The 15,967-nt window shown below is 36.2% G+C and overlaps 6 protein-coding genes across 6 annotated transcripts; all 6 read left to right on the top strand. All coding sequences in view use genetic code 12, as the record gives it.

Moving 5' to 3' along the window:
• Window positions 1-193: 193 nt before the first annotated feature.
• PRP19 (E3 ubiquitin-protein ligase PRP19) lies at window positions 194-2,039 on the top strand (the record flags this gene model as incomplete). The annotated part of the gene is made up of 2 exons (XM_064997554.1): window positions 194-206; window positions 289-2,039. 2 exons carry the CDS (start codon window positions 194-196, stop codon window positions 2,037-2,039), a joined length of 1,764 nt encoding a protein of 587 aa, XP_064853626.1.
• Window positions 2,040-2,641: 602 nt separating this feature from the next.
• DASC09_039540 (Esl2 protein) lies at window positions 2,642-7,345 on the top strand (the record flags this gene model as incomplete). Its single annotated transcript, XM_064997553.1, has 1 exon — window positions 2,642-7,345. One exon carries the CDS (start codon window positions 2,642-2,644, stop codon window positions 7,343-7,345), a length of 4,704 nt encoding a protein of 1,567 aa, XP_064853625.1.
• Window positions 7,346-8,357: 1,012 nt separating this feature from the next.
• On the top strand, window positions 8,358-9,721 carry YLF2 (Ylf2p; the record flags this gene model as incomplete). The annotated part of the gene is made up of 2 exons (XM_064997552.1): window positions 8,358-8,525; window positions 8,618-9,721. 2 exons carry the CDS (start codon window positions 8,358-8,360, stop codon window positions 9,719-9,721), a joined length of 1,272 nt encoding a protein of 423 aa, XP_064853624.1.
• A 724-nt stretch (window positions 9,722-10,445) lies between these two features.
• Window positions 10,446-11,513, top strand: URE2 (glutathione peroxidase; the record flags this gene model as incomplete). Its single annotated transcript, XM_064997551.1, has 1 exon — window positions 10,446-11,513. One exon carries the CDS (start codon window positions 10,446-10,448, stop codon window positions 11,511-11,513), a length of 1,068 nt encoding a protein of 355 aa, XP_064853623.1.
• A 729-nt stretch (window positions 11,514-12,242) lies between these two features.
• On the top strand, window positions 12,243-13,715 carry WBP1 (dolichyl-diphosphooligosaccharide-protein glycotransferase; the record flags this gene model as incomplete). Its single annotated transcript, XM_064997550.1, has 1 exon — window positions 12,243-13,715. The coding sequence occupies one exon, from the start codon at window positions 12,243-12,245 to the stop codon at window positions 13,713-13,715; it is 1,473 nt and encodes a 490-aa protein (XP_064853622.1).
• Window positions 13,716-14,095: 380 nt separating this feature from the next.
• On the top strand, window positions 14,096-15,589 carry MIF2 (Mif2p; the record flags this gene model as incomplete). The annotated part of the gene is made up of 1 exon (XM_064997549.1): window positions 14,096-15,589. One exon carries the CDS (start codon window positions 14,096-14,098, stop codon window positions 15,587-15,589), a length of 1,494 nt encoding a protein of 497 aa, XP_064853621.1.
• Window positions 15,590-15,967: the final 378 nt, after the last annotated feature.

Below are 15,967 nucleotides of genomic sequence, written 5' to 3'. Positions count from 1 at the left end.
GTGACGAATCGGGAAGGACAAGTGTAAAAGATCAAAGACAAGTATAGGAGTACATATATTAGATAGCTGCTTCTAAGATTTTTGACTTATTCCCTCGATACCTTAAACAAATAATATTTTACAGCCAAGAAAACGAATAACCATCATTGGCAGTGAAAGGAAATTAGCAATAGGCTTCAACATTAACTCCAAAATGCAGTGTGCTAGTAAGTATCAATATGGGAAAATGAAAACTGCAGACTTTATTGCATGTATTTTAGGAACTATTACTAATGATATATTATTTAGTTAGCGGTGAATTGGCCAAAGAGCCAGTTTTATCACCTAAATCTCATATGATTTTTGATAAGCATATCATTGAATCATACATCTTGAAATATGGTAAGGACCCTGTTACAAATGATCCTCTTAAATTAGATGAGATTATAGAAGTTAAGCCACAATCTTCAGATATGGCTGCCACAAAGAATTTTACATCAATACCATCCCTTCTTTCTGTTTTCCAAAATGAATGGGATGCAATTGTCCTTGAAAACTTTGAGTTGAAGAAAAAGATAAAGACACTAAAAGATGATTTGGCTAGCAGCGTATATCATTATGATGCTAGTATCAGGGTGATCTCCAGATTGACCAAGGAGAGAGATGAAATAAACAGAAAGTTACAGAGTGTATTGCTTGCCGGAAACAACCACACTAGCATGATTGAACCAGACACAGAAGTGAAAGAAACTGAAGCGGAAGTGGTGAAAATGGATATTGATAAAGTTGAAACAATATCACCTGAACAAAAGGTAAAGGTAGATGCTGAAGTCGAAAGCTCTGTTGATCAAAAGCCAAGCTCAGCTCTTCCTGTTGAAGATCCTTTCAAAGCCATTAAAGAGGCAGATAAATTTCTTTCTGCAATTCATCAGAGGCAGCTTAAAGAGCATAAATCCTCACTCAACACCAGTAAACATCACCTTACTCTCAAGAACTTATTTCCATTTACTGAGTTTGAAAACCTTTCAATTCCAACCTCCGATCCTTTGCTTGACCATACCGCGTCTTCTATTTTCAATAATGAGCATATGCTTGTTAGCAACAAAACTCATTTATTTGTGTTGAATCTTCGTGTTAACTCTTTAACTCACAAGTTTGAAATTAGTGCATTGCACAAAGGCCAACTTCAATGTACTGCATTTATAAACTTAGGGCCTATTTCTGATCCAATTTTCAAACCTGTCGTTGGGTTTGACGACGGCACTATTCTTGTTATCGACACTGATCTCTCTCAAAATAATGCGCCGGAATCACTTTCGCCGACAGCTACCATTGCCATACCAAGTCAAGAATCTGGTGCGTCAGTGGTAGAATTGTTATCCCATCCATCCTTGAATAATTATCTCATTCAGATATACAGCAATGGAATCTGGTCGATTGTGGATTGTAATAAGGGTGTCACATTATTTGTGTCTACGCTTGATAGAAGTGGAAGTTTCGAATATAGCTGTGGTGATTTGCATATGGATGGTAGCTTGCTTTCCATTGGTACTTCCAACGGCTTAGTTCTCATATATGACATGAAGTCTGGTCAAAAATTGACCACCTTCCAAGAGACCTTGGACGAGGAATCTGCTGCTACAAAAGAAGATGGTGGTATAAGTGGGGTGAGTTTTGCTAGTAATGGTTACTGGCTTGTTGCGACTCTGAAATCTCCACAACGTTTAGCTTCCAAGATTAACATTTGGGATTTAAGAAAAGGTCAAATAACCACCTCCATAGGACTGAACAAGATAATAAGACGCGTCTCATTGGACAAGTACAGTCAGATATTAACCATCTTATTCACCGATGATAGTGTGGAGTTTTTCAAGTATTTAAAGAAGGCCAAAGAATGGCTGCAAGATTCAAAGCTACTGGAATCATTTGGATCATTTTATAGTGACACTGATGACAAGAATGGCTTAATCAATATTTATTGGCAAAAAGCCTTTGATAGGGCATTTTATATGGTAAAGGATGATGGTAAATGGGGAAAGTTTGCTATTGATTTCAGCTGAGTTGACATAATTTTTTTCAAAACTATTTAGCTTTCTTTTTTTTTTTTTCTTTTTTTTTTTGTGCAAATTGCATGTTAAGTTATATTGTCGTACCTTCCAATTAATGTTACAATTTTTAATATCTTCCAAACATCTTCTTTCACTCTCTTCGAAAATAAGCGGAGTAATTATTTGTTGACGTAAGGAGAATATCAAATTTTCGGATTGATTTCCGAGATCCCGCTTCTCAAGACTGCGAGAAGTGAAGAAGGAAAAATAAAAGCGCAATAAACCTTAGCAAATACTGACTACAGTATATTGATAAGAATAAGAGACACAAAGTTACGCGCTGGACAGAATGTCCAGTAGTTTCATTGTTGAATTTTTTGTGACACTTAATGTTGTTTGCAGGGTACAACTTTCTTTCAACGGGAGATTATGAAGCCCGGTCCCAGATTGCTCCTATTATTTTTGGGGAAAACAGAAAAAATCAAGTTGACCACCTTATATCGGAATAAAAATAAGAAGTGAAAGACCGTCGCGCTTTTATTATATTAATATCCAATACTATACACTGCGCAAGAATTTGGGACTAAGATCAGATTCATACCGCGTGTTGTTAGATGTTCAATCCTAAAGCACCCAAAAGAGGCGTGGACAGCACCAACTTCGTCAACGCGACAAACAACCAAAGTGATCAAAAGAAACGCCAGAATTCACAATCAAACACCCAACAACAGACCCTCCCTAAAATGCCAAAGAAAAGAGGTACAATAAACATTGGTCCTTCGTCTTCCTCAGCAGCGCAATACCAACAAGAACAAAAAATTATGAGTGGCTTTATTGTGGATAATGATGGGCCATTAAACCCAAGTAGTGGCAACATCATTGGCAATCAGAACGCCGGATCTAACGCAATGCCAAATCCATCGTTGCCAGCATCAAATGGTAATATAAATCAAGCTGCTGGCCCAGTATCTTTGACAGGGGGAGCGAGTAGCACGAGCTTAGCCGAAACGTTACAAAGCTGCTATACCAATATCCTTGATCTTGAAAAGCGTAACCAACAGTACAATGTCATGTTGAACCAAGCCATCTTCCGTTTGGGTCAGTCAGTTAAACAGGTTATTGGATTAGAAAATGACGGCAGCAGTGATAATAATGCCACAATTGCTACTGGAATGATGCCCAATGCTGGTCAAACTCCTAGTCAACAGATTCCCGGAGTTGAGGTGCCGGTAGGAAACAATCCAAATGATCCATCATTTATTGCGAACCAACAACTTAGATTAGAACACAATAGGAACTTGATCACTCAGAAGCATGTGGGAATCCAAAAAACCCTTGTGTTGGCCTACGCTAATAACCTTGAACTTCTTGATGCATATTATGACTTTGTACTTTACCTGCTTCGTGGAGGTAGTCTGGCCACAGACGGAGGTGCTCTCTCATCCAATGCCAATCCAAAATCAATCAACAATATTTTCAGTGGGTATCAGGTACTTCAAGTTTATAAAATTTCCCGTCGACTCTGGATTTATGGAATAATTAATTTACTTGAGAACATGAAAAATCTTATCACTGTGGTTATGGCAATTCCACCAAACTATCACGACCTTAGTATGGTTGGAGGTGCAAACAAGCAAAATAAAAATAATATGATACATTTGGAAAACGAACTTTGTGTGAATTTTATTAGCCACTGTTTCAGTTTATTGAGTACTTTGGTTGAAATGAATAATAACCTAACTATTGAAGTTGATTCTGACCCGAATACTCTTTTCAATGATTTGACAAGTTTCTCAGGAAATATGGCCGATACTGATGAGAGTATAGATAATTCCAAGGTTCTTTCAACGGTATCACTTATTGCGGATTTTCAGAACTGGTGGTATGAAAAGATTGCCGATTTGTCAAGAATGTCCATCGCTTTATATCCATCATCTTGCATTGATTGGGAGGCATCTGCAGAACACTGGTATTTAAAGGCGATATCAGGAAATTATGGCCACGGAAAGACTTATTATCATTTAGCAACCGTACAGCAGCCAAGTGCGTCAATCGATAAAAATGGCAATAGCTCAGCGTTTTTAAATATGACAATGGACCAATCTTCAATGTATGGATCTAACTCCCCAACCAATAGCGCTACTGGCAATGACATTTCTCTTGAAGCACTTTTCAATCTTGGCAAATCTGTCTTTGTTAAGGATTGTTTTGTACCAACTGGCCATTATCTTAGGATGGTACTTGATTCAATGTTTGCGCAGTCCAAAATCTCGTCTTATTCTCTCTATGAATCTGCTCTTGTGCATTTGACTTGTGGAAATGGGACGATTCTTATAGACAAAAATAAGGTAACTGCGGTTGATAATTTGTCTAACTGGGAGCTTATTGTCTTGCTCTACATCCGCATTTCCAAGGTTCTTTTAGTTAGCAATTTTAATTCTTCGCCAGAATTGATCAAGTTGGTTAGTAACTTTTCCAGAACTTTTGGTAGCATTGACTTCATTAGTGGCGAAGATTTCCCGTCATTTCATGATTACTCTAATCCTACCAACCCTTTATCTCCTCCAAGTGCTAACACACCAATATCCTCTACTAATCCTATGAGCTCTATAGGATCACCTATGTCATTAGACCCATTTGCCAATCCAAACTCAATCACAGGTGGCGACAATGCAAGCCGATTATGGATGGCACATAGCCAAAACCAGTACAACCATCAGGCTATAAAAGTTTCGTTCTTTGAGAAAGAGTCTTCGGCATTGGGTCCACATAATATTAATAACACTACAAAATCCATGTTAATTGACAAACCATCAATTAAATTATTAAATTTCTGGTTCAACAAATCAGGTAATTTGGCTAGTATTAACATTTGGCAGCTTGTTGGGTTTGGTGTTTTAAATTTCAAAAATTTGTTCAGTATCCTCTTCGAGTTGCCAATTGCCTTGAAAGAACGCCAGGAAAGAAAAGAGACAAAGAAAAATAGAAAAGCCAGTACTGCTTCTTTAAATAACCCTGAAAATGATAGTAAGGACAACCAGCAAGCGGAGCCGCCAGTAAGCAGTAAACCCCAAACAACCACTGCTGACCTTGATTCGTTACTCAAGGATCCATATCCAATTGTGACTGAGATGTCAACTTTTAAATGGTACGAATCATTACAGTTCATTAATAAGTCTTCTCTTGAATTGTCCTTCCGTATGCTCAAGAAGTTTCTTAACTGTCCTTTTAAGTCGGTCTCTACCCCTCATATAATTGTGTGGTTATACTTTTTGGTAGCATTAGGTAAAGTCATGGAAAAAAACCCTGCCTGTGAGCCTGTTGTTTTGAATACCATTTTCAAGAAGCTTTTCCCTTGGGACAGCCTTGTCAACTACTTGAATTTCTGGGTGAATGAAGCTCGTGAGTGTTTTGATTTTGATGACTTGAAATGTGGATTCAATATTATGGATGATGCGGATGAAAATGAGTTTATTTTTGAACAAAACTTGATTTTACAAATCAAAAAAATGTATGCTCTTGGCCATGAGGGTTATTTGAATTATTTTAATGAGAACGAAACATTGATCGAAGTCTGGAAACTTTGGGGATCACTCTGGTTTGATGTAATTTCTGAGAAGAAAAATTATTTGAACCTAAAGTTTGCTGGTTGGAAAGGAAAGGATTTCCTATCCGACTACATTAATAAAAATGAAGAATTATTGTACATTTTAAAACCAGATTTGAACAGCCAAGATAATATTCAAAGAAGCCACAATACCAACAATAATTACTTTAGAGATTTATTTAGTGAAGGTGATAATTGTGATAGAACCAACCACAAGATTAATTTGGAATTACATGAGAAGGAAACAAGATTCAAGAGAGAGCAAGATTACAAGAATGGCACTTTCAACAGTAATGCCCCATCCCCAGAAAGGAATGACAGAAGATTATTTAATAGTGTTGAGAAGGAAAGAATCAAGAGAATTTTGTTAGTTGCTATTTATATTTCTGAAAGATTTCCACAATTTGGTTTGCGCCTCACTGATAGATTGTTCAAATTAGATGTCAATCCTGAAAATGATCCGGAAGACATTACACATCCAACTGCCAACAATAGCGAAGAGATTCACAAGAATACCTTGATCTTTGAATTTGCCACTGATTCTAGATTTACTGGTTTATATGAAAGTATAAGTGATGTAAACATTTTTAGAGAAACCGATCCAAAGTTCGATATTAATTTGTTTTTGAAATCCAAAAATAACTATGAACATGTTATTGAAGAGAAACAGGCCAAGAATTATATGATGGATGATGATGATAAACTGATGGCCAATTCTGAATATTCAAAGGTTGATGTTTCCATGAATTTGGTGAACAATGGTTTCAATCCAGATGCAGATCTTGATGGTTCAGTAATGGACGAAACTGATAGCTTATTGAACTATGAACTTGCAAGAAAAGCTCTTGGAGTTGATGGTCCTAGTGGTAACGAAGCTTTGCGTGATGCCAATGAGCCAGATCACCTAATTAGTCCGGAGATGCAAAGTGGTGAAAGAATATCTCCGTTTGACTCTGTTCAGTCGACCCCCCAAATGGATGGTTTGACATTACCTTATGTCAAGTTTATGGGTAATATTACCATGGATATTGATACATCTATCAGTTATGTTACTTTTGATACCAACTCTTGGTTGAAAAATTGCGGTAAAATTTACAAAATTTTCAAGAGCTGTACTTTGAATGATAACGTTAATTTGAAGTTGAAGATTGCCTTACCATTGCTTGTTTATCAGGAGTTAAGATCACTCAGAAAATCTGAAGATTCTTTTCTTTCAGATTCTGCCACTCGTTGTGTGATCACTATCAAGAATCTTTACAATGACCATACAGCTTATTTCAAGAAGAAATATGGCAACTCTATTAATAAGATCCGTGCGACACATTTGTTATTACTTAAGCCAGATGGAAAGATAACTTTGAACTTGCATGACCCATGTGATATCCCAGACCAGAATCTTACATTCAAAGCCATCGATGATAGTATTTTGCAATCAGTGTTGAACTCCTCAAAAATTGTCAGGCAAAACTATATCTACATGTTGAAAGAGAAGTACCAGGGCAATATCGACAACGAGTCTTACTTAGAGTTTGATAATGGTCACAAGAAGGTTAATATTCAAGACTTGTATGTTTTCAAGTATAATATCCTTATTACAGACACAAGGCCACTCAGATTAAAGGCTAGATCAGTGACTGTTAACGCTTATCAATGTAAATGGTTATTTTACAACTTGGAGAAGATCAATTTGGAGGGAGCTTGTCTTGATTAAGCTTCTAAAGTTTAACTAATGTGAAAGTTTTGGTATTTTCTTTTTTGTTTTCTCATTTTTATTTTCTCTGCTACTCTACCAATTCTCTCTTTTTATAGTTTTTATAGTGCTTATGGGATCTTCCTCTAAATTTTTTTCCCAACACCCCTTCACTAGATAATAATGATTTTGTTTTCTTTTGGTTATTTGCTTTTTAGTTCCAGTTTCTACTCTTTTTCTCAAGAATTTTTTTTTTTTTAATCTTCTATTCTCAGTCATTTTAATGTTTTTTTTTTTTTTTTTTTCAATAGCAATATTTATCGCATAAAAAATTCAACATAAAACGACGGTCATATTGTAATACCGTGTGCAACATAAATCAACTGCACTTTTCGGATCCTCGTAACCCCAAAAGACCACCTTTTTTTTGTTCAAGAAGCAGAGCGGAGTGAGTTTCCAGAACTATTTGGAGACGACAAATAGTTACGCAACAAAAGAGAAAATGACGTTAAGTGAAAGGATTATAGAGTTTGGAAATGAGTAGCCATTAAACTGAAAGAACGAGCAAAGACAATAAGAATGCTTTAAGAGATAATTTATCCTACTAACAATTATATCAGAGGACGAGAAAAAAATGGGAGTGCTGTATAAAACTCAAAGTGAATAATCGTCACACGACCAAAATTAATAAAACGATAAATAAATAAACAACAGATAAATCAATTCATTGAAACTAGAATTTAAGAGTTTTTCACATTAGTTTGCGATTTTCCAATGGTTAGTATGGACGAAAGCTCAACGACCTGTGCATATTATATATTAGCATCTAATGAAAATTGAATATTTTTTCTGTTAAGAGACTATATTCACCAAAAGCAACAAGAAGTAACTTTTGATAACATCCAGAAATCATGCATGGTGAAAATTCAAAGTTGAAGAAAAAAGGTGAAGAAAAAAAAAAAATAATTATCGTTTTGGAGTGATCGAACCATCAAGAGAGCCTGGCGGAAAGAAAAAAATAAAATATTGAAGGATGATGGTGCCAACCAATACATTTTTCACTATGAGATCAGTGTTGATCTTCAAAAGATCATTGGGACTGACAAGGTACCTCCAGGCCAAGAAGAAATCGGGCCTGAAGAGAGGAAAAGAGGAGGTTATCATTCAAAAGTATTTTGGTAGACCTAGTAGTCATTTATCAGTTAGTATTTTTCTATTTTGTCTTTATTTGGTGAGGCGAGCATATTAAATGAGATTTTCGTACACCGACTAACAAGTTTTTTCTCTGAACAGGCAGGTATTGTGGGACTTGCCAATGTGGGAAAATCAACGTTCTTTCAAGCAGTCACCAAATCAGAAGCAGGAATTGCTGCCAATTATCCATTTGCAACCATTGAACCACAAGAACTTTTGATTAATATTCCATCCTGTAGATTAGATTTCTTACAATCGCTCTACCAATCGAAGAAACAAATAAAGGGAACACTTTCAATTTGCGATATAGCGGGGCTTACAAAGAATGCTTCAAAAGGTGTGGGTCTTGGAAATCAGTTTTTAAATGATATCAGACAAGTTGATGGGATTTTCCAAGTGGTCAGAGGTTTCAGAGACGATGAAATCACCCATATTGAAGAAAGTGTTGATCCTGTTAGAGATTTGGAAATTGTTAGCGAGGAGTTAGTATTTAAAGATCTTGATTTTGTCGGGGTTGCAATTGAGCTGTTGGAGAAAAAAATCAAGTATAATAAGAACCCAATGGAATTGAGGGTAATGAAAAGTGAATTGGATGCTCTCAAGAAAGCAGAGGATATTCTTCTTGAAGGTAAAAAGATTTCAAGCGTGAAGACTTGGACTAATGATGATATCGATGGGTTAAACAGACATAATTTATTGACTGCCAAACCAACCACGTATCTTCTAAATGTCAATGAAGAGGATTATCTAAATCAACAGAATGAATTTTTGCAACCCGTGAAAAATTGGATCGACGAGAACTCTCCAGATGATAATCTTTTGATTTTCTCAGCGGCAGTGGAGACCAAGATCAAGAACGGCGAAGATACTCTACAATCAGCAATTCCTCAAATCTTGCAAGAAATGAAAAATAATTTGAATCTAATCAGTTTCTTCACTTGCGGACCTCTTGAAGTCAGAGAATGGCCAGTGAGAAAGAATAGTATGGCGCCACAAGCCGCAGGGATTATCCACACTGATTTGCAAAGTACATTCATTTCAGCTGATGTGATATCCTACAGCGATTTGGATCAACAGACCCCAGACACTTTCTCATTGGCCAAATTGAAGTCTGGCGGTAAAATAAGAAAGGAAGGTAAACTGTATGTTATCGAAGATGGTGATGTTATGTTAGTTAAAGCTGGTGCTGGTAAAGCTAGATAAATAATATAAGGCTACAAGATTAGAGTGAAAAAATGTTTGTAAATATTCAAATTCACATTGTTTACTGAAAAAGTCTTTGTAGAGAAGTTACAAAATATTTATAAGTCGTATACAAAGTCTAAAGCTGCGTTAGTAAGTAACTTCAACACGAATAACAGAGGGAAATCACCAATCTAAAATCACAATTCTTCAACAGTCAATATCAGTACATTTGATATGGTATCTTATCATATACAAAAATTTCAAACGAGCTGGGTTTAATGCTATATGGTCATCATTATAAGCTGCGAGAATTGTACAAAACAGATTGAATTTTTCAAAGTCCAGACATACTCTTCAATAATCACAATGTGATGATTATTCACAACTCAACAATATTCATGAGAAGGAAAGAAAGAAGAAGAAGAAGAAGAAAGAAACCGACAAGGACGAAAATTTTTTTCCTTTTATTTGTCCACTGGTGGGTTGGGCACGTGCGAGCACTATAAAATTTTCCACGGGAAATTTTGGGTCAGTCTTTTTTCTTTTTAAAGTGTTTTGAAGACACGAGCCATCCATGCCCAACAAAGCAACCGAAACTCCACCACGAAGATTAACAGACAAGCAAAGGCAAAGCCACGGCAAAAGACAAGCGGGATACATTCTCCACCAGCTACACCAGAGTAATTTTTAGAGTTTTGCGAGGGATTCAATCATTTAAATTTGTATTAATAAAACAGTCATCATGGATGAACGGCCACCAATATCCAACTTATCGTATGCCTTGAAAAGCGTTCACATCTCTAGAAATGGCAGCAATAACTCATCACAGGTTTCAAGTAACAGCAATAACTCTAGTAGAGCTATCCCCATAGCTGGAGTAAATAGCATGGGTAACAATAATCCCAATATCACTGGCAACAACAATAATAATATCAACAATAATAATCTAAATAATAATAATAGTAATAACAATAATGGAATGGTTGACCTTGAATTTCAGAATCGGATTATGGCAGAGGCTGGAAATAGCTCGCGTATATCAAACTTTTTCCAAAACCAACCAAGCTCAGGCATCACTTTATTTTCCCATAGGTCCGCCCCAAATGGATTCAAAGTTGCCATCATACTATCTGAATTGAACTTCAAATATCAAACTATTTTCCTTGATTTCAATAGTGGTGAGCAAAGAGCTCCAGAATTTGTCTCCATTAATCCTAATGCAAGAGTTCCAGCGATTATTGATCATGATAATAATGACTTAGCGATCTGGGAATCAGGTGCGATTATCTTATATCTTGTTGAGAAATACATTGACACAAACTACAATGGAAGAAATACTTGCACTTTATACTCTCCCAACTTGGGCGAAAAATCACAAATATTATCATGGTTATTTTTCCAAACTTCCGGTCATGCTCCGATGATCGGTCAAGCCTTACATTTTAGATATTTCCACTCTCAGTTTGTTCCTAGTGCGGTTGAGAGATATACCGACGAAGTTAGAAGAGTTTACGGAGTTATAGAAATGGCTTTGGCCGAAAGAAGAGAATCTTTGATTATGGAATTGGATTCAGACAATGCCGCTGCCTATTCCTCGGGTGTGACTCCTTTGTCTCAATCGAAATTTTTTGACTATCCAGTATGGCTTGTTGGAGATCATGTTACCGTTGCTGATTTGTCCTTCGTACCCTGGAATAATGTCGTTGATAGAATCGGTATTAACATTAAAGAAGAATTCCCCGAAGTTTACAAATGGACTAAACACATGATGAGAAGACCAAGCGTTATTAGGGCTTTGCGCGGAGAATGACTGGCATAGGATTTGATATTAATGATTTTTTTTATTACTCGGTTGTTGTTGTTGCTTTATCTTTTTCTATGTTATTGTTAGTTATTTTGTTGAAGTTAGCAGACTTTGTCCAATTTTCTCTTGTCTAATTTTCATTTCATCTCCTATTTATTCCTGGAACTTTATTTTTTCAAGAAGGGAGAAAATTTTTTTCTCTGTTCTATAATGTTTTAAATATTTTCTTACTTTGCTTTGGGTTCACCATGTTGTTTTGCTAATGACATCCTCAATATTTTTTGCGATGAAAATCTTGTCTTAGAGTTCAATTCCTTTTTTTTTTCTTGTATCTTTTTGGCTGTTATATATTTCAATGAACTGGGAAAGAAATTAATTTATGGTTGTCTACGTTGTATTTGTTAACAATTTATATATATAAAACAAGGCTATATGCGCTTTGTTTATTTTGTGGCAGGACTCAGCATATGATATACCTGACAGTACACAACTTCCCATAGAAATGTCTTTAGCATTTTCTCTAATTGCTATGCGTAACCCCCTACTGTAACGCAATCAAATGTTTCGAGGCACGTGCGAACAGCCTTTTTTGAAGAACTTGAAAAATTTGAGATTTACGTGTTTTAAACCTGCTGAAAGAACTGATATGAACCGTGAGGAAAGAAAAAGCCACATACACAATTGTGACCTTCATTCGAATCTACAACCTTACAAAACCCAGCAGAAACGATAAAAATGAAGTTACTCCGTTGCTTTCTTCTTGTCTTTATCCAGGTGGTATATGTATTGGCGTCATCAATTGATGAGACTTTAGTATTGCACGACGGATCCATTAACATTGAGAATGATTACACACTTTTCCTTCAAGACTATTCGAAATACTTCAAATCCACATTAGTTTACAAGAATGTTAAGGATGAGAAGAGTTTGAAGATCGTTAGTGACGTCAATTCTGAAGAAAACTTGTACAAGAATATCATTATCTTCCCTATTACCGGACGTGGATTAGGCAAAAAATTGACTTCAGCCGATCTCTTGAAATTCAGTAATAATGCCAATGGTAATATTATGGTCATTGATGGTGACAAGAGTGCCAGTGATGAAGTGAGAGTGTTCTTGAACCAATTGGGTATTTATCCATCACCTAAGCAATACAAATTGCACGATCATTTTAATTTTGTCGAAGGCAATGAAGCCCACGATGTTTTGTCGATTCCAATTGAAGGCAATTTGTTGGACGAATCTAACGTTATTATTGGTGAAACTTTGAAAACCGATGATATTTTGTACAGCGGTTCTTCAGCATTATTGTCGAACAATAACTTGTTGATCCCAATCCTCTCTGCCCCAAAGACTTCTTTCAACTATAACCCAAAGAAATTGGATAAGAAATCTACTGAAGATGATGCAAAGTACCTCAATGATGTCAACTACTGGGCTTTGGGTAACCAAAACTATCTTATTGTTGCTTTCCAAAACTTGGTCAACTCAAGAGTTTCATGGGTTGGCAGTAGTGATTTCTTGAGTGACGCATCCTACAAGCAATCAAATTACAAGAATGAAAAAATCTTCAATGATTTACTCAAATGGACTTTCGGTGAAAAGAATGTGTTGAGGATTGATTACGTTGAATTCTTTAAGACCCCTGAAAACACTTTCAATCCAAAATTACTTAAGGACACTTTCAAAGTCAAGGACGAGGTTATTTATAACCTTGGTGTTTCTGAATATCGTGGCGGGGAATGGGTTCCATACCAAGCTGATGACATTCAATTAGAGTTCACTATGTTGGACCCATACTACAGATTGAACTTGGTTCCTGTTTCTGATGATTCACCTGTATTATCGTTCAACTCTCCAGAACTTAGTACTGCTGAACCAAACACTACTTTCTTTTCTAAAAAGTTCCTGGATGACGTTTCATCAAGCAAATTTTACTCTGCGAAGTTCGTATTACCAGATCAGCACGGTATGTTCAAATACCTTGTTGACTACAAGAAGTCTGGATACAGTTTCTTGTTTAGTGAGAACATCATCACCTTGCGTAATTTGGCATTCGATGAATACATCAAGTCCTCTCAAATTGTTAATTCTTGGGTGTACTTGAGTGCCATTGTGACAATGATTGGTGGTTGGCTCGTGTTTTTAGTTTTATTCTTGTTCAGTAGTGAATCAAAAAAGACTACCATTACCAAGAAGAATAATTGAGAAAACGAGAACTAGTCAGCGGCTAAACCAAAGTAGCATTAAATTGATCTATTTATTTACCTTTTTTTATTTTTCTTTTCTCTTTCTTTTTTTTTTTTTAGCTGTTGTTGTACTTAATAGGATTAAACTCATTTTATTATTATTATTATTATTATTATCATTATCATACTCTCATTATTATTGTTGTCGGTATTTCAAGCCCCAATCCCAATTATTGGAAACTTCATTTTTGCCTCTGGGCACGTGACACTTTTTGAGTAGGATTTTAATTTTGTTTATTTTTTGTTTTTTAAAAAAAAAATGAAACACGCGAAAAAGCTCCTTCCTTATTTAAAAACTGTTTTCGAACATCAAACCAATTGAGGATTTAATTGACTAAAATGAGTCACCTTAACAAAGTGGGCCAGCAGGGCAGGAAAACCGGCGTCTTTGCAAGAACTGGAACTAAAAGAGACGCGAACAACCTTGAAGATCTTGACGACTTCTTTAGTAAAAACGGGTCTGAAGATATTGAAAATGAGGTGGAATCACCGACTCAAAACAAAAAATCATCCGTTAAAGCCTCTTTTCTGCAAAGATCTGGCGTCACTAAACGTGCTGGTAAAAAGAAGCCCCTTCTTGTTTCTAATCCATCAAGACCCAAAAAAGCATTACATGGTATTTCAAAGCTACGTAAGCCTGCAAGCAGAAGAGGCAGCGTCTCGTCCAACCACGATGTTGAACTTAGCCAAGATGATGATGATGATGGACATGAACAAGATTTGGAGACTCTCGAAGAAACAGCAACAATAGAAGGAGAAGCAGACGATGAAGGGGAAGACGAAGATGAGGACGAATATGTAAATGGCAAACCAGTTGAGGAAGAAGAAGAAGAAGAAGAAGAAGAAGAAGAAGAAGAAGAGGAAGAAGAAAAAGAAGAAGAAGAAGAAGAAGAGGAAGAAGAAGTACCTTTTGTCCGTATGTCCCAAACAAAATCGAGAAAAAATGGAGCCGCTAAAACCAAACCAGTAACATCATCACAGTCTAAGAAGACAAAAGCTGCACCAAAGAAAACTGTTAGTAAGGTTACCAAACCAGCTACCGCTCCCAAATCCAATAAGTCTGCTAAGGCCACTAAGAACATCGCTTTGAACAAGAACAAAAAATCTGCAGCAGCACCATCATCTAAAGCCAAGATCAGCGCATCGGAATCAGATGTTAGAAAGTCTTCAAGAATTAGAGTGCCACCGGTGGCATTTTGGAAGAACGAAAAGATTGTTTATGAATACAATCATGACTCTCATGTTCCTACCATTAAAGATGTGGTAACAGTTGACACTCCAGAAGAACCACCTAAGAAGCGCCCGACCTATCGCTCACGTAAAACCACTAAGCCTGTCAGTATTTCTAGTAGTCAACCGGCAGCGCCAAAAGAGCTTGATTTCAAGAAATATCCGGATGCTAAGTGGATCAAAAAGGGCTCCAATACTATTGATGTGTTTGATACTCCAGGCTCTAAGGCCAAGGTGCCTCGTACTGTTGCTTGGGGAACTGACAAAGAAGAATACAGTCAAGAAATCAAGTCTAAGAAGGATAATTTCAAACTTGCAATCTTGTTCAGTGAAGAGCAAGAATTCGCTGCCTCAGGGATGTTACAGTTTCCAGTTGGAGGGTCGAAGGATAGTAAGAATACCGATGATACATATTTTATATTCTATGTTATTTCTGGGGTTTTGAAAGTTAAAATCTCTGGCACAGAATTCACAGCGACCACAGGATGCTCTTTTGAAATTCCTATGGGTAACTATTACGAGTTTAAGAACGTAGGGGATACTGCAGCAAAGTTATTCTTTGTCCAAACTAAGTGTGTTGTTCTTCAAGACGAGGAGGAATAAATGAAAGTATTTATCAAGAAGTGCTTTCCCAATTTTTTGTTTTTCTCATTTTTTTCTCACTCATCAATTGCGGTTATGTTTTGACTTTTAAATTATTTAATTTTCACTTTTCCTATTTTTCTCATTTTTGTGTTCTTTTCCCCTGATGTGTTGTTATATTATTATTATTAATTATTATTATTATTATCGTTTTTATCTCTCTGTCCCCAACCTTGATCTGAAATGTATATTACCAAGATATTCAATCATGTAGCACAAACGGATTTGACTACATACAATTGGTATTTGAATTTAATTTGAACATCCAAATAAAGTAAGAGATAATAAACCAATAGAACTATAAATAGAGCCATAATATGATATACATCATGAAAAATG

Source organism: Saccharomycopsis crataegensis (assembly GCF_037102585.1).
Source record: "Saccharomycopsis crataegensis DNA, jcf7180000000084, whole genome shotgun sequence".
Classification (NCBI taxonomy): Eukaryota; Fungi; Ascomycota; class Saccharomycetes; order Ascoideales; family Saccharomycopsidaceae; genus Saccharomycopsis; species Saccharomycopsis crataegensis.
The sequence above is the reverse complement of the archived record's forward strand: the minus strand, read 5'-3'. Positions and strand labels throughout refer to the sequence as shown.